Source organism: Neoarius graeffei, chromosome 21 (assembly GCF_027579695.1).
Source record: "Neoarius graeffei isolate fNeoGra1 chromosome 21, fNeoGra1.pri, whole genome shotgun sequence".
Lineage (NCBI taxonomy): Eukaryota > Metazoa > Chordata > Actinopteri > Siluriformes > Ariidae > Neoarius > Neoarius graeffei.
Window position 1 is genome coordinate 14,783,030 of NC_083589.1, and position 19,203 is coordinate 14,802,232.

At 39.5% G+C, this 19,203-nt stretch overlaps 1 protein-coding gene across 1 annotated transcript in view; it reads right to left on the reverse strand.

Moving 5' to 3' along the window:
* Positions 1 to 19,203, reverse strand: part of cacna1c (calcium channel, voltage-dependent, L type, alpha 1C subunit) — an 880,695-nt gene that overhangs the window by 420,191 nt on the left and 441,301 nt on the right. The window contains exons 17-19 of the mRNA XM_060902748.1: positions 8,173 to 8,287; positions 4,108 to 4,159; positions 2,548 to 2,680 (exon numbers count right to left, since the gene is read on the reverse strand). Coding sequence (XP_060758731.1) covers positions 2,548 to 2,680; positions 4,108 to 4,159; positions 8,173 to 8,287 — 300 coding nt within the window. The remainder of the gene's footprint in view (positions 1 to 2,547; positions 2,681 to 4,107; positions 4,160 to 8,172; positions 8,288 to 19,203) is intronic.

Below are 19,203 nucleotides of genomic sequence, written 5' to 3' on the forward strand. Positions count from 1 at the left end.
TAATATTCATGATGAGCTCTATGTCTTCTTACACACAAGCGCTAGTAGCATACAAAGCATGACATTTGTGAGTGGTAACCAAACTGCCTCAAAGTATAGTCACTTAATAGTTAAAAAAAAATAAAATAAATAAATAAATAAATTCTGCTAATCAGAAGGAAACATTATGACGTGTCAAACACAAGCCTTGTTTCTGTGAACTTAATAATAATAATAATATTAATAATAATAATGACATGGCCCATCATACACTATTGTTCACAATTATTACACTATCCAGAATTCACAGTGTAGCCATTTGAAGGTAGTTACTGTGCCACTGTATATACAATGCTTTGCAAAAGTATTCATCCCCCTTGGTGTTTGTCCTGTTTTGTCGCATTACAAGCTGGAATTAAAGTGGATTTTTGGGGGTTAGCACCATTTGATTTACACAACATGCCTACCACTTTAAAGGTGCAATTATTATTATTTTATTATTGTGACAAACAATAAGATGAGAAAAAAAAACAGAAATCTGGAGTATGCATAAGTATTCACCCCCTTTCATATGAAACCCCTAAACAAGAGCTGATCCAAACAATTAACTTCATAAGTCACATAATTATTTGATTAAGATCCACCTGTGTGCAATCGAAGTATCACATGAACTGTCACATGTCTGTATAAATCGATCTGTCCCTGACTCTGCAACACTACTAAGCAAGCAACATGAAAACCAAGGAGCACTCCAAAGAGGTCAGAGACAAAGTTGTGGAGAAGTATAGATCAGGGCTGGGTTATAAAAATCTGTGGCATAACTTGAAGATTGCTGTACACCAATACAACCCATCTAACTTGAAGGAGTTGGAGCAGTTTTGACTTGAGGAATGGGCAAAAATCCCAATGACTAGATGTGCTAAGCTAATAGAAACATACCCCAAGAGACTTGTAGCTGTAATTGCAGCAAAAGGCGGCTCTACAAAGTGTTGAATGGGGGGGGATATCTATGCACACTCCAGATTTCTGTTTTTTCATCTTAATAATTGTGTCACAATAAAAAAAAAAATGCACCTTTAAAAGTGGCAGCCATGTTGTGTAAATCAAATGGTGTTAACCCCCCAAAAATCCATTTTAATTCCAATTTATAATGCAGGACAAACACCAAGGGGGATGCATACTTTTGCAAGATACTGTATGTACAGTCCAGTTTAGACTGAGGCTGGCTTGATCACAATTTGAAACACCGGTTAAAATCAAATCATGTATGTTATACTTGATGTAAGTTACAGTCACATCTAAAAATGTATCTAAAAACTGTCCCAGAAACATGTCATATGTTGCTCTCGTAATAGTGTAAAACATTAATTTTGGTAAGATAAGGAAATATACTTTTTTTTTTCCTCATCTGTAAATTGGCATGCTTTTAAGATGAATGTCAGACAGCAGAAAGAGTGGTGGTGACACTAATTTGTTATTTAGTCTAATCATATATGACACAATCTACCATTGAACACTCTCTCCATATTAATAACATTGCCTGAATATACATTTATGACACTGAAAAGATTCAAATAACATGCTAATAATAGTGGGAAATTACATCCTTATCTACTTTTCTTACAGTATAATGTATTGATGCATTGTATTGTAGTTGTAGCTGATTTATTGTCATTACAAAACAAAGGTCTTTAAAATTTAATATAGTTTTTGCTTCAGCATTGTCTTGTGACGCTTGTATAGGGATACAGTGTCTTGCAAAAGTATTCATCCCCTTCGGTGTTTGTCCTGTTTTAAAGGGAAACATTTAAATGTCTTGGAATGGACTAATCAAAGCCCAGCTCAATCCAATTGAGCATCTGTGGCATAACCTGAGGATTGCTGTACACCAATGCAACTCATCTAATCTGAAGGAGTTGGAGCAGTTTTGCCTTGAGGAATGGGCAAAAATCCCAGTGGCTAGATGTGCTAAGCTAATAGAGACATACCCCAAGAGACTTGCAACTTTAATTGCAGCACAATGTGGCTCTACAAAGTATTGACTTTGGGGAGTGAATACCTATGCACACTCCAGATTTCTGTTTTTTTCATCTTATTGTTTGTGTCACAACAAAACAACAATTTGCACCTTTAAAGTGGTAGGCATGTTGTGTAAATCAAATGGTGCTAACCCCCAAAAAATCCATTTTAATTCCAGCTTGTAATGTGATAAAACAAGACAAACACCAAGGGAGATGAATACTTTTGCAAGACACTGTATGTCTCGTATCCTGGCTTTGGTGTATTGTCTCATTCCTTTATCATAAGTCATGTGATAACCTCTCGACTTACTTTTGTATAAGGGTATGTTATTTATGTCATCCTGTAAAGCTAACATATTAATAATAATAATAACAATAATAATAATAATAATAAACTAAGAATCAATGTTGGTGCAGATATTCATGTTTATTTGGTTGGTGTCATCTCCAAACCTTTATCTTGTAGTGTATGTTTGTGGTGCTAGTGCAAAGAAAACCAGGGTGTGCATTTGTCAGAGACACTGACTCTAAGCAGAGACTCTTTTACTTGTTTGTATGACTGAAGATGAAGAAGGCTCTTGCTTCAGGCATAGGAATAGCCTTCTCCTTCAGATGAATGTCTGAAAGAGGCCTTGGCCTTGGACCCACTGGCATGTCTGGCTCCTCATCATCATCCTCTCCTAAGGTGGAAGAGAAGGACCAGGCTTGAAAAGGGGAGAATTTAAATTGTCTTTATGACACCCATGTTTTGAAGTTCTTCACACCAAGGTTAAGACACAAAATCACACCATAATAAGACACAAAAGGTGAGTAAAGTAATAAACCAGTGCAACAGTTTTAGATGAACCAGTTTTAGATAAACCACCAGGGCAACATCGTAGTGTAGTGGTTAGCACTGTCACCTCACAGCAAAAAGGTTCTGGGTTCGAGCCCAGTGGCTGACAGGGGCCTTTCTGTGGGGCCTTTCTCCCCATGTCTGCATGGGTTTCCTCCAAGTGCTCCGGTTTCCCCCACAGTCCAAAGACAGGCAGTTAGGTTAACATGGGGTGGCCTTGGGCTGAAGTGCCCTTGAGCAAGGCACCTAACCCCCAACTGCTCCCTGGGTGCTGTAGCATAGCTGCCCACTACTCTGGGTATGTGTGTGTGCTCATTGCTCACTTGTGTATGTGTGCATGTGTGTGTTCACTGCTTCACATGGGTTAAATGCAGAGGATGAATTTCACTGTGCTTGTGTGCATGTGACAAATAAATGTTTCTTCTTTTTCTAATTGGGTTTACTCATTTTAGTCTGACATGCAATAAATGTTTAGGTTGGCTAAACTCTATGGTAGCTGGACTAAATAAGACAGAAAAGGTGAGTAACTGCCACCTAATATTTCCACATCAGTGGGTGCATGTATTGTTACAAACAGCTCTGGCATTTGGCCAGTGCCTGCTGCCAACTCATCTAGTAATGCTATACAACCCAGCAAAGGTGCTCATTCACACCTTTTCTCTTTTGGCTGCTATTATTCATTTGATCACATCACAGAAGATATTGCCTTCTTTAGTATTTGGAATAAATATATTTCTTCTGCTCCTCAGCAAGATGATATTAGGAAAGAGGATGAGCAAAACTTAATGGGTGTCTTTTATAAACTACATAGGTTAAGTAATGATCACAATCATGATTTTGATATTAGTAGCCTACTCAACTATGAATATAGCCCATTGGCATACTCCAATAATTCTGGAAGGAAACCATTATTGCAGTTCATGAACCTGGTTCCACAAAGGGGAAAAAAGTGTGTGTGTGTGTGTGTGTGTGTGTGTAAGTAAAACTGGTAAAATAAATAAATAAATAATTTCAAATAGTGGATCCAGGTTAAAATGGCGAAACTGATGGTAAAGTTGAAATGTATTACAGTACATTTTGTTTGTATTGCCAAATTGTTGATAGATAGATAGATAGATAGATAGATAGATAGATAGATAGATAGATAGATAGATAGATAGATAGATAGATAGATAGATAGATAGATTTGATAATGGAACAAGTTTTTATTCACCTTATCATTAAGAACATCAGATACATTATTCTTTCATTATAAAACAAGTGCTGTGGTACCTGGGAAGTCATTCACTGGATATGGATTCTCACCGTTGTCATCAATATTGATCTGCAAATCACAAGTCACATTTTTAAGACAGTTGACAGTAGTAAGAAACTGGAATACTGAAACCAGTGGCACTGGAGTATATTCAGGAAAGATTCAGAAAAAAATCCTTGAGATTACAGGAGGGCCATTGTTAAAATTCAGTTATGTAAAGACATCTTGATTGTTTGGATTGGTCCTGACCAACTCCTATAAACAAGCCAATAACCTCAGGTGATGACCATGACAACAACAAAAGATTGAATCATGTATTAACTTTTTCCCCCAAAAGCAACCCAACATTCAAAAACCAGGTTAGAAAAAATAAGTATAACCTTCCGACTTTCACAAAGTAAGAGAATACTTTTAAGAGAATAATTAGGAGCAACATGTTACTAATAAAAGATACAAGATTAGTTCATCCTCAAGAAGTATAAAAGCAGATCTTTTGGCAGTTGGGCGTTCTAGAGCACTCAGGTGTGTGTCATGGCAAAAAGAAGACATCAGGTATGAGCCCAGAGAAGCAACTGTTGCTGATCATTAATCTGGGAAGGGTTATAAGGCCATCTCCAAACAATGTGAAACTCACCATGCTACAGAGAAAAGGATTGCTTATAAGTAGAGAATGTGACACTTTTCATAGGTTGGACTGGAAATGAGGAGACAGCATTGGAAAAACTCAAAAACAGGCTCTTTATTTTTCTTCACTTTTCAGCTATTTTATTTTACTAAGCACCAAACTCTCTCTCTCTCTCTCTCTCTCTCTCTCTCTCTCACTGCTTACTGAAATACAAAACACTTGTTTGGTATATGGTACTTCTCGGTTCAACCAGGGGTAGCTTGTGATGTGTCACATAGCATGGGTCCTGGAATTGCCCACCTTGAGTTTTTGCACCAGTGTGACATTTTTAATGGATTGGACCAGAAATGAGGAGATGGGGGGGGGGGGGGGGGGGGGGGTGTCAAAAAGGACCCTTCATCCCTACCCTGCCCTACCCATCACTATTTCCTTCACTTTTCAGTGATTTTATTTAACTAAGCATATTGAAACACACACATTTGCCTCTGAGGTGATCAGCTTGTGTTGTTCTCTGTGTTTCCCCCTTTTATCCCTACCACCACTCACTGAAATACAGAACACTTGTTCAAAAAAATCCCACACAGGTGTAGGTCCTCATCATACACTTTTCCCAGCTCTGCTCTCCATTCACAAACCAGGGCTCCACCACATCCCCACCTCCATAGAGAGCCTTCAAGATACTGTAGTTGCCCAGGAGTGGATGCCCCAGCAAATTCAGTCTAGGGTCAGACCATTTAATGCTCAGACATAAAGAGAAAAGCCCAAGAGCTACAGTGGTGCTTGAAAGTTTGTGAACCCTTTAGAATTTTCTAGATTTCTGCATAAATATGACCTAAAACATCATCAGATTTTCACACAAGTCCTAAAAGTAGATAAAGAGAACCCAGTTAAACAAATGAGACAAAAATATTATACTTGGTCATTTATTTATTGAGGAAAATGATCCAATGTTACATATCTGTGAGTGACAAAAGTATGTGAACCTCGAGGATTAGCAGATAATTTGAAGGTGAAATTAGAGTCAGGTGTTTTCAATCAATGGGATGACAATCAGGTGTGAGTGGGCACCCTGTTTTATTTAAAGAACAGGGATCTATCAAAGTCTGATCTCAACACATATGTGGAAGTGTATCATGGCACGAACAAAGGAGATTTCTGAGGACCTCATAAAAAGTGTTGTTGATGCTCATCAGTCTGGAAAAGGTTACAAAACCATCTCTAAAGAGTTTGAACTCCACTAATCCACAGTCAGACAGATTGTGTACAAATGGAGGAATTTCAAGACCATTGTTACCCTCCCCAGGAGTCATCATCCAACAAAGATCACTCCAAGAGCAAGGCGTGTAATAGTTGGCGAGGTCACAAAGGACCCCAGGGTAATGTCTAAGCAACTGAAGGCCTGTCTCACATTGGCTAATGTTAATGTTCATGAGTCCACCATCAGGAGAACACTGAACAACTGAACAAATGGTCTCCTTGCAGGGTTGCAAGGATAAAGCCACTGCTCTCCAAAAAGAACATTGCTGCTCATTTGCAGTTTGCTGAAGATCACATGGACAAGCCAGGAGGCTATTGGAAAAATATTTTGTGGATGGATGAGACCAAAATAGCACTTTTTGGTTTAAATGAGGAGTTATATTTGGAGAAAGGAAAACACTGCATTCCAGCATAAGAACCTTATCCCATCTGTGAAATATGGTGGTGGTAGTATCATGGTTTGGGCCTGTTTTGCTGCATCTGGGCCAGGACGGCTTGCCATTGATGGAACAATGAATTCTGAATTATACCAGCAAATTCTAAAGGAAAATGTCAGGACATCTGTCCATGAACTGAATCTCAAGAGAAGGTGGGTCATTCAGCAAGACAACAACCCTAAGCACACAAGCTGTTCTACCAAAGAATGGTTAAAGAAGAATACATTTTTAATGTTTTGGAATGGCCAAGTCAAAGTCCTGACCTTAATCCAATCGAAATGTTGTGGAAGGGCCTTAAGCAAGTGGTTCATGTGAGGAAACCCACCAACATCCCAGAGTTGAAGCTGTTCTGTATGGAGGAATGGGCTAAAATTCCTCCAAGCCGGTGTGCAGGACTGATCAACAATTACTGGAAACGTTTATTTGCAGTTATTTCTGCACAAGGGGTCACACCAGATACTGAAAGCAAAGGTTCACATACTTTTGCCACTCACAGATATGTAATATTGGATCATTTTCCTCAATAAATAAATGACCAAGTATAATATTTTTGCCTCATTTGTTTAACTGGGTTCTCTTTATCTACTTTTAGGACTTGTGAAAATCTGATGATTTTTTAGGTCATATTTATGCAGAAATATAGAAAATTCTAAAGGGTTCACAAACTTTCAAGCACCACTGCACATCATGAGCTAAACCTACAGACCTCTATAAGCCAATCATGGGAAAAAGAAACCTCTTTCAATTTTATGTTTTTATTTATTCATCAGGGCCCAACTAAAAATTGTGTGGTCCTCACTAACTTCTATAAACAAACAAAGAACTTCAGGTGACAAAAAAATAAATAAATAAATAAAAAAAAAAACACAAAGAGATTTCAATATGTCACCCCTGAAAAGTAAATCATTGTTTAGAAACCAGATGAATATAACAACTGTCAGGTTGTTTTCATCTGAGGTTTATATATATTACTGTATATGTGTGTGTGTGTGTGTGTGTATGTGGTATATAAACAGTATTTTATTATCTTTGAATATCAATTGCTATACTTTAACAGGATAGTTGTATTTGGTATTTTCAAATTTTGATTTCGTAAAATATTTTTTTACTTTAATAGTTGACCCTCTGGGGGTGGGGGGGGGGGGGGGGGGGGGAGTATACTTCCACGGGTGCAGCTTAACCCAATGTGGACACGGATGTGCGTGGGTGTCTCCAAAGTATACTTGAATTTCTGCTGTTGCGAAACGCATCTCAGCGCATACATTTAACTCATGCACACTAAGGCGTTTTTGTTATAACCCACCTGATGCAGTACTGCACGGTCATTTTCACACATGCGCAATTAATTCAGCACAGACACAATCTTTGTGCTGCACAGACAGAACGCATGGACTGTGCTGATGATGAAACCTGCATCATGCACCATGCATGGTCTGTGTCCACAGAAGTATACAATTCAAGTCCCTCTTAAGTGGCTCAACACAGCCCTGACCAGGAAGCTGATTTTTGATGGCCCTTTGGCAAATCCATGGGGGCATCTGTGGCTAGAGGTAGGTGTTTCCCAGTCTGACTGTCTGGATTATAATCAGAAACTGAACTTGTGTTCTGTTACTCTCAAAAAATCTATGATTCTTGAGCAAGATTTGTAAAAGGTCATAACAAAAAGGACTCCTTCAACAGCAACTGTATTCAACTGGTCTGGTTCTCTTAATAACTAGTATCATGTATGTGTCTATTTTGGTGCAAGAGTGAATATAACTTGCCTTGGTGGTTTTTGGAGTTTCTTCATTTGAGGTAATTGATTTCATTTCAATCTTTTCCTCTTTTTTCTCAAGTGGAAGTTTCTCATTGCCTTGCCACTTCTCCGGACTAGCCATTCTGTGACAAAAAGTATGGTTTCCATTACACATTAGAGGATCTCATTACACTAAATTACACCTCCATACAGATGAGTAATTCACAGTATACAAATGGAAACTAGCTTTTAAAGTGCAATTTAATGATTTAGAATATAGTAGTATAGTACACAATTGTACAACTGTACAAATTGTAAAATTGTACAAATTTTAAACTGTACAAAAATTTGTACAGTATAAACTGCTCTATATTCATGTGATAGTTGTATTGTACCTTTTAATGTGTTTTTTTAATTAAAAAAGGTTAATTTTTCATTTCTGTGAAATGGTTGCAAATGCAAAAAATATAAGCTGTACCAGTACAGCTGAGTAAGTGTACAGATGCAAAAAAAATTATTATTAATAATAATAATAATAATAATAATAATAATAATAATAATAATAATAAAGCACCTTTCTCACATCCAAGGTCATTTTGCATTTACAAAATTAAACAGGGAAAAAAAATCATGGTATTTTCATTATTAGAAGTGTAATAAACTGCTCTCTAATAATTGAAAAGTTTTCATGTACAACCCCAATTCCAAAAAAGTTGGGACGCTGTGTAAACTGTAAATAAAAACAGAATACGATAATTTGTAAATCATGGAAACCCGATATTTTATTGAAAATTGTACAAAGACAACATATCAAATGTTGAAACTGAGAAATTTTATTGTTTTTTGAAAAATTTATGCTCATTTTGAATTTGATGTCAGCAACACGTTTAAAAAAAGTTGGGACAGAGGCATGTTTACCACTGTGTTGCATCATCTCTACTTTTAACAACACTCTGTAAACATTTGGGAACTGATGAGACCAATTGCTGTAGTTTTGAAAGAGAAATGTTGTCCCATTCATGCCTGATATACAATTTCAGTTGCTCAACTGTTCGGGTCTCCTTTGTTGTATTTTGTGCTTCATAATGCGCCAAATGTTTTAAATAGGAGACATGTCTGGACTCCAGGCAGGCCAGTTTAGCACCCGGACTCTTTTACTACAGTGTCATGCAGTTTTAATATGTGCAGAAAGTGGTTTGGCATCGTCTTGGTGAAAGAAGGAAGGCCTTCCCTGAAAAATTTTGTCTGGATGGCAGCATATTGCTCTGAGATGTGTATATGGGGAACGTACAGCATTAATGATGCCTTCCCAGATGTACAAGCTACCCATGTCATATGCACTAATGCACCCTCATACCATCACAGATGCTGGCTTTTGAACTGTATGCTAATAACAAACCGGATGGTTCCTCTCCTCTTTAGCCTGGAGGTCATGGTGTCCATGATTTCTAAAAATAATTTCTAGTTCTGATTCATCAGACCTCGGGACAATTTTTCACTTTGCCTCAGTCCATCATAAAAGAGCTCAGGCCCAGAGAAGGTGGCAGTGTTTCTGGATATTGTTTATATCTGGTTTTAGCTTGCATTTGTGGATGCAGTAATGAACTGTTTTCACAGACAATGGTTTTCTGAAGTGTTCCTGAGCCCATACAGTGATTTCCACAACAGACACGTGTCTGCTTTTAATGCAGTGTCACCTGAGGGCCTAAAGATCACAGGCATCCAATGTCAGTTTTCAGCCTTGTCTCTTGCATACAGAGATTTCTCCAGATTCTCTGAATCTTTTAATGATATTATGTACCATAGATGATGTGATCCCCAAATTCTTTGCAATTTTACATTGGGGAACGTTATTCTTAAATTGTTGCACTGTTTGCCCACACAGTATTTCACAGAGCGGTGAACCCCTCCCCATCTTTACTTCTGAGAGACTCCGCCTCTCTGGGATGCTCTTTTTATACCCAATCATGTGACTGACCTGTTGCCAATTAACCAAATTAGTTTCTTTTAACATTACACAAATTTTCCAGTCTTTTGATGCCCTGTCCCAACTTTTTTTGAAACGTTTTGCTGACATCAAATTCAAAACGGGCATAAATTTTTCAAAAAAACAATAACATTTCTCAGTTTCAACATTTGATATGTTGTCTTTGTACAACCCCAATTCCAAAAAAGTTGGGACAAAGAGCAAATTGTAAATAAAAACGGAATGCAATAATTTACAAATCTCAAAAACTGATATTGTATTCACAATAGAACATAGACAACATATCAAATGTCGAAAGTGAGACATTTTGAAATTTCATGCCAAATATTGGCTCATTTGAAATTTCATGACAGCAACACATCTCAAAAAAGTTGGGACAGGGGCAATAAGAGGCTGGAAAAGTTAAAGGGGCAAAAAAGGAACAGCTGGAGGACCAAATTGCAACTCATTAGGTCAATTGGCAATAGGTCATTAACATGACTGGGTATAAAAAGAGCATCTTGGAGTGGCAGCGGCTCTCAGAAGTAAAGATGGGAAGAGGATCACCAATCCCCCTAATTCTGCACCGACAAAAAGTGGAGCAATATCAGAAAGGAGTTCGACAGTGTAAAATTGCAAGGAGTTTGAACATATCATCTACAGTTCATAATATCATCAAAAGATTCAGAGAATCTGGAAGAATCTCTGTGCGTAAGGGTCAAGGCTGGAAAACCATACTGGGTGTCCATGATCTTCGGGCCCTTAGACGGCACTGCATCACATACAGGCATGCTTCTGTATTGGAAATCACAAAATGGGCTCAGGAATATTTCCAGAGAACATTATCTATGAACACAATTCACCGTGCCATCCGCCGTTGCCAGCTAAAACTCTGTAGTTCAAAGAAGAAGCCGTATCTAAACATGATCCAGAAGCGCATACATCTTCTCTGGGCCAAGGCTCATTTAAAATGGACTGTGGCAAAGTGGGAAACTGTTCTGTGGTCAGATGAATCAAAATTTGAAGTTCTTTATGGAAATCAGGGACGCCGTGTCATTCGGACTAAAGAGGAGAAGGACGACCCAAGTTGTTATCAGTGCTCAGTTCAGAAGCCTGCATCTCTGATGGTATGGGATTGCATTAGTACGTGTGGCATGGGCAGCTTACACATCTGGAAAGACATCATCAATGCTGAAAGGTATATCCAGGTTCTAGAGCAACATATGCTCCCATCCAGACGACGTCTCTTTCAGGGAAGACCTTGCATTTTCCAACATGACAATGCCAAACCACATACTGCATCAATTACAGCATCATGGCTGCGTAGAAGAAGGGTCCGGGTACTGAACTGGCCAGCCTGCAGTCCAGATATTTCACCCATAGAAAACATTTGGCACATCATAAAACGGAAGATACGACAAAAGACCTAAGACAGTTGAGCAACTAGAATCGTACATTAGACAAGAATGGGTTAACATTCCTATCCCTAAACTTGAGCAACTTGTCTCCTCAGTCCCCAGACATTTACAGACTGTTGTAAAGAGAAAAGGGGATGTCTCACAGTGGTAAACATGGCCTTGTCCCAACTTTTTTGAGATGTGTTGTTGTCATGAAATTTAAAATCACCTAATTTTTCTCTTTAAATGATACATTTTCTCAGTTTAAACATTTGATATGTCACCTATGTTCTATTCTGAATAAAATATGGAATTTTGAAACTTCCACGTGATTGCATTCCATTTTTATTTACAAATTGTACTTTGTCCCAACTTTTTTGGAATCGGGGTTGTACTATTTTCAATGAACTATAGGGTTTTCATGATTTGCAAATTATTGCATTCTGTGTTTATTTACAGTTTAGCCAGCATCCCAACTTTTTTTGGAACTGGGGTTATAAACACAAGCATAAATGTTTCTCGAAATATAACCCCAAATCAGAAAAAATTGGGACGGCATGTTGAAATTGAAGTTAAAACTGAAAACAATAATTTGTAAACAATCTTTGACCTGTATTGCACTCAAAACAATACAACAGCACATTATTTGATGTTTTACTTCATGAATTTTTAGTTTTTTTTCCCAAAATAAAAGCATTTCAATTTTGATTCTTGCAAAACATTAAAAAAAAAAAGTTAGGATGGTAATGCATTTCCCACTTTGTAATTTTGCCTTTCCTTCTCACAACACTTAAATAATGTTTAGGGACTGAACACACAAAGCGATAGTGTTTCAGGTGTTGTCACATTCTTCCTGCAAACACGTCTTAAGGTGTGTGATAGTATGGGGTCATCCTTGTCATATTTTTCGTTGCAGAATTTGTCACACATTCTTTACTGGGGACAGAGGGGACAGGCACCCTCTTCTTTTGCAACCAAGCCTTTATAACGTGTGGATAATGTGGTTTTGCAATGTCTTGTTGAAATGTCCCTGGAAAAGATGTCATTTGAGGATAGTATATTTTGCTTGAAAATCTCAGTGCACTTTTGTGCATTAATGTTAACATCACAAAAATGTAAGCTAACTTTGACAAGAGCACTGACAACCCTATCCAGACCCAAACTCTAGTTTGGACTTGTTGTTAATAACAGGATGGATGGTCCTTTTCATCTTTGGTATAGAGCACACAGTGTCAATTTCTTTATAATAATAATAAAGACATATCTGACCACAATACATGTTTCCACTGTGTAATGGTCCATCCCAGATGCCTCTGAGCCCTGAGAAGTTGACGGTGCTTCTGGACACACTTAACATAAGGGTTCTTTTTTGCACAAAAAAATTTTAACTGGCATTCATGGATGTAACTCTGTGTTGTAGTGCTTGACAAAGGTTTGCCAAAACAATCCTGAGCCCATGTGGTTACATCAGGTATAGATGAAGGCAGTGCCATCTGAGGGATTGGCACTTAAGTTTGAACCTTGCCCTTTACGCACTGAAATCCCTTCCTATCTTTCTTTGAGGAACATTGTTTTGAAACAGTTCAATGATTTTCTAATGCATTTGTTGGCAAATCGAGGATCCTTAGCCCATCTTTGCTCCTCAAAGACTAGGCATTTCCTAGATACTGATTTTGTACCCAATCATAACTACAATCACCTGTTGACATCATCTGTTTCAAATCACATCATGATTATTTAATTGTTTTACCTAATTTCTAGCCCTAAATTGCCCCTGCCTCAATTTTTTTGGGAATGTATTGCAAGTCTGAAATGCAGGAATGGATATATATTAACAAATGAAATGATGTTGACCAGACAAAACAAGAAACAGCTTGGGTTCATAATCTCTGTCATGAAATACATGTGTGAGTAAATTTAGAAATTACTGTTTTCTTTCTCATTTGCATTTCCCATACCATCCCAACATTTTCTGATTTGGGCTTGTATGTTTTTTTTTTTTTTTAAGGCAGACCCAGGACCCACGAGAAAGATTATATTTCACAGTTGGGGTGGGCACATTCCCCAGGCATTGCTGGAATCTGTGGCCAGGGATATAGAAACCTAGGCTGACCTACTCAGCTTCTTACTCCCAAAACCATGACTAGAATAAAATGTAAAATAGTTACCTTTCATTTAATTTAATTTCCTGTTGGTCTTCTACTAAATAGTTGAACTTGGGTTGCCTATATAACCTACTTCCTTACATTCTGAACTGCTTGGGAAGTTTCCTCCAGAGCTAGCGAAAACCACATATCAAAGTCATCATGAGGGGTTGAAATATCTTGATCATGCACACTCCAGGCAAAACTGAATGGCACTCATAAATGTTGATGATACCATACTTTGTTGATAATTTAAAACCACTCAGAGGTGTTGATCCTATGCTTAGCTGAAGATAAGTACTGCTCACAGAAAAGAGCCCTGAACCTCCAGACCCTGACCTCAAAATGCAGGTCGGAAAACTAAACTGGAACCCAGATGCTTGTTGCTAAGCAAGTAGCTTGGTTGAGTAAACTTCCAGACAATGAGACCAAGCAGCCAACAAATCAGCACCCTCTGGTAACACAAGAAGTAGTACTCATGTTAACTGAAGAAGTGAGACACTAAAGAAAATGAAAGTTATGGATCAAGAGATTATCCAGACTGCTGGAGCAGAGGATGCAGATGTCACAAAGAGAGGTAATGTGGAAAAAAAATAAAATGTTGAGGTGCATGAAGATAAAATTAATGGCCCTCCATTGAGAGAGAGAGAGAGAGAGAACAAAAATGTGGTGGATAAGAGAGAAAATAGCAGGATCAGAGCAGAGTAGCAAGATGGAAGAAAGAAAAAAAGAGTGACAGTAGCAGGAGATGAATGCAAGCAGGAAAAGAACTGGATTGAGAAAGAGAAGGGCAAGGTGTGCCAGTAAAAAAAAAGAAATGGCATGAAGAAGAATGCAAGAAAGTAGAAAGAAGATGGTGACAGAGGGCATGGATGAGGATTCTATAGGAACTAAAGGACAGGTTAGGTATGAGGGGCATTCCAGAAGTTTTGAGAATTTTTTGGGAGAGGCAGTTATATTTGTCCTAGATTATTTTAATTTTAGTACAGCATTACTATACATCTAATATGCCGACATGCCAACTTTTGTTATTCCAGGTTGAAGGAGATAGCTGTAACAACACTTTGAACACACCCTACTAAACACTGCTCGTCACAGCTGACTAGTTTGCAGAATGCAGTTGGGACATGAAGACAATTTGGAAGCTCACTAGGCAATAAAGTTGTTTTAAACTGGGCAAAAACGCTACAGAAACTTATGAAATGATCCAGACTGCTTATGGATTACCTTGTATGAGCATCTGTTGGATTACATCTGTTTTTCACAAGAGGTTCAAGGATGGCAGAGAGGAGGTGAGAGACGATGAGAGGTGTGGGAGGGAGAGGGACGTCAGAACACCAGAATTGGTTGAGAAAATTCACAATTTTCTGGATGAGGACTGCTGTGTGTCTATAGAGACAATAAGTATACAGTTTGGAGTTGGTGTGGTGACTGTACACAGAATTATTCATGAAGATCTGAACATGCGCAAAATTTGTGCAAAGTTTGTTCTCAGGGTGCTCAGTGATGAACAGAAGGAAAGACGTGTTGGTGACAGCAGGGAGATGGTTGAACTCATTACCTCCAATCCAAGAGTACTTGAGTCTCTGGTGACCTGTGATGAAAGCTAAATCTACTGTTATGATCCAGAGACCAAGAAACAGAGTGCCCAATGGAAGCATCCTGGCTCCCCCAGATCCAAGAAGGCCAGGCAGAGCAAGTCCACCGGGAAGCTCATGATGATCCCCTTTTTCAACAGCAAGGGCATCTTCTACATCCACTGGTTTCCCTCTGGCCAGACGGTCAACAAAGAGTACTATGTGGAGGTTTTGAGGGAATTCAGGAAGAGATTTCATCACAAAAGGCCAGAGCTCTTCCAATTGGGTCAGTGGCACCTGCACCAGGACAATGCACCAGTCCACAATTCCATCCTGGTACCCAATTACTTGACAGAGATGGGCATCAAAACTGTCCCTCACCCTCCCTATAGTCCAGACCTTGCTCCTTGTGACTTTTGGTTGTTCCCCAAGCTGAAGGAGAACCTCAGGGGCCATCATTTTGAAGACATTGAGAAGATGAAGGAGGCTGTGACAAGGGTCCTTAACACCTTCACTTTGGAGGACTCCAAGGGGGCCTTCAAGAAGTGGCTGGAGCAATACAAGAAGTGTATTGAAGTCAAAGAATCCTACTTTGAAAGAGATTAAAATTTTGTACTTTTTTGAAATAAATGTTTCTCCTGAAAAATTATGAAGAAAAAAAGGGTGTTTCCACTCCAGATAGGGCAAATGAACTGATAAAAGATAAAAGTACTGAGTCTGTATCCCAATTATCAAACAAATATCAACATGTATCAACAATATGGCCACCACATGCCAATCAATCCTATCTGGATCAAAGACTGGAATGGATGGACACATGCAAAAATTTGGGGAGGGTACTTTATAGGGGATCCTCCCATGGTACTGATACCTTGTTGTGGTGGGGGGCTTGCGTGCATCAGTGACCCCTGAGAGCTATACCGACAGGGGCGCTGTCTCTGGAAGATTCTACCATGTCGGGCAGGTCTTGGGGATAGATGTCAGACAAAATTCAGCCCCTGGTCCTCCAGGTTGGGGGTTGGGCGTGGGGTCAACAACCCCACCCTGTAAAAATCAATCTGTTACAGAAACCAATACTACCGTTAAAGCTATTGATGGCCCTGCTGTGGATTCGAGTCAATTATCTGGCAGTATGATCACTACTGATGAAAGCCCACAAATGGAAGTCAGAAGTGTGACAGACAGACAATCTACTCGGGCCTAGGACCAAGATCCGCCTGGGCACATGGAATCTCCGCATCATGTGCAAAACATCTAAGACAGCCCAAGTCCTACATGAAATGGAGAGGTACCAACTAGATATTCTCAGCATCAGTGAATGTCACTGGACAGGAGCTGGTAAACAGGTGACAAGAGGTGGATTGGTTATCTTGTACTCAGGGCATTCAGAACGTCACAAATGCAGTATTGCCATCATACTCTCTAAAGCTAAAGCCAAGACCTTGCTTGAATGGGACCCTATTAGTAAAAGATTGATCAGAGCCCACTTCAACTCTAAGCACTCTAAGCTTGCCATCCTTCAGTGCTATGCAACAACTAATGAAGCAGAGCAAGAAGACAAAGACAGCTGGTATGAAGAGCTACAGGCTGCAGTCTTTCAAGTTCCATCACACGATATGCTTCTGATCATGGGGGATATGAATGCTAAAGTTGGCTCCAACAATATGAACTTTGAAAGAGCTATGGGGAAACATGGCTGCAGAGTGATGAATGGCAATGGGAGGTGTCTCACTGAATTTTGCTTAGAAAACAACTGCATCATTGGTGGAACCATCTTCCCACATAAAAACATTCATAAGCTTACATGGATCTTGCTGGATGATAAAACATCTAACCAAATTGATCATATTGCAATTAATGGAAAGTGGCAGAGATCCCTAATAGATGTGAGAGTATGCCGTGGCACAGATGTATATAGCGATCACCATCTCCTAGTGGAAACCATCAAGCTTAAACTGCACAAAACTGCGATGGAACGATCATCAAGGAAACATCTAGACATTGCCAGACTAAAGTGCCCTAAGACTAACCAAGAATTTGAGATAAAACTGAAGCTTTGCTGCTCTCGCTGATACAAACGATGAATGCAACGTGGATACTAAGTGGAAGACCATAAAGAACACCTATGTTGAGATGCCAATAAATATCCTAGGCTACAGAAAGAAAAGGAACAGGGAATGGATAACACCAGGAATGTGGCAGAAAGTCAGAGAGAAGAAAGACCTGAAGGCCAAATTGTTGAGCACTAAATCACCAAGGCTCTTAGAGCAGGCCCAGATGGCCTATAAGACCAAAGATCGTGAGGCGAATAGTATCACAAGGAGCAACAAGAGGTCCTTCATGGATGAACTTGCAAGAGAAGCCAAGCATGCTGCTGCTAGAGGGGAGTTGAGTACTGTTTATAAGATCACCAAACAGCTGTGTGGCAAGGAGAGCTGCCACTCTCCCCCCATGAAAGACAAGGATGGTAATAACATCACTACCAAGCATGAACAAGCAGCACATTGGGTGGAACATTTCTGTGAAGTCCTTAACAGACCAGAGCCGGGAAACCCTGCCACTATAGGAACACCAGAAGTTCTCTTGGACATTGACACTGGGCCACCCTGTGAAGAAGTAGTCAGGCTAGCCATCAAAGTCTTGAAGAATGGAAAGGCCTGTGGAGTTGACTGCATCCATGCAGAAATGCTAAAGGCCGATATAGATACCTCAACTAAGATCCTAACAAAATTCTTCCATTCTGTTTGGGACTCAAACATCATCCCAGAAGACTGGACTAAGGGCCTCATTGTAAAGCTCCTGAAGAAAGGGAGGCTCCACATCTGTGATAACTGTCGAGGCATCACACTGCTCTCTGTACCATCAGAATGTGTTCTGTCAAATCCTTCTGGACAGAATTGATGCAGCTATTGACAACAAGCTGAGAGAAGAGCAAGCCAGCTTCAGGAAGGGTAAAGGATGTATGGACCATATAGTTGCTCTGAGAAATATCATTGAGCAATGTTTAGAATGGAACTGTCCCCCTACATCAACTTTATTGACTTTAAGAAGGCGTTTGACAGTCTGCATCGTGATAATCTATGGAAGCTCTTAAGGCCATAGGGATTCCTCCCAAGCTGGTTACCTTGATAGAGCTGTTCTACCAACATTTCGAATGCAGTGTCGTCATCGATGGAAACCTATCTGAGTGGATCTGTGTGAAGTCTGGTGTGTGACAGGGCTGTATCATCTCGCCTATGCTCTTCCTCCTTCCCATTGATTGGATTATGCAGAACACCACAGCAGACAAACCAAGAGGTATCCGATGGACTCTAGTTTCCCAGCTGGAAGATCTGGATTTTGCTGACAATCTAGCCATGTTGTCGTCCAATCAAAACCATCTACAGGAGAAGACCAAAAGACTGCATAATTTTGCGAACCAGAAGGGTCTGAACATAAATACCACCAAGACACAAACCATGTATATCAATCCAACTACAGCAGTGCCCATCACAGCAGACGGCAAACCACTTGAGGGAGTAGATGAAATTACCTATCTGGGCAGTATTGTGAGCTCTGATAATGCAGCAGGCAAAGACATCACTGCATGCCTCGGAAAGGCACAATGTGCTTTTGCTGCACTTCATTCCATCTGGAAGTCTAAACAGTACAGTCTATGCATGAAGATCCGAATATATAACAGCAATGTCAAGTCAGTTTTGTTATATGGCTCAGAATGTTGGAGAGTGGTACAGAGTCATATGAGGAAGCTGGATGTTTTTCACAATAGATGTTTGAAAAGGATTTGTGGTATCTTCTGGCCAGCAGTAATATCTAACCAGGAGCTATACAAAAAGACCAGAAGCCACAGCATGATTGATAAAATCAAACATTGACGCATGAGATGGCTCGGGCATGTCTTATGCATAGACCAACAGCGGATCCCCAAAGTTGCTCTAATGTGGACACCCCCTGGAAGGCGGAAGCCTAGAAGAC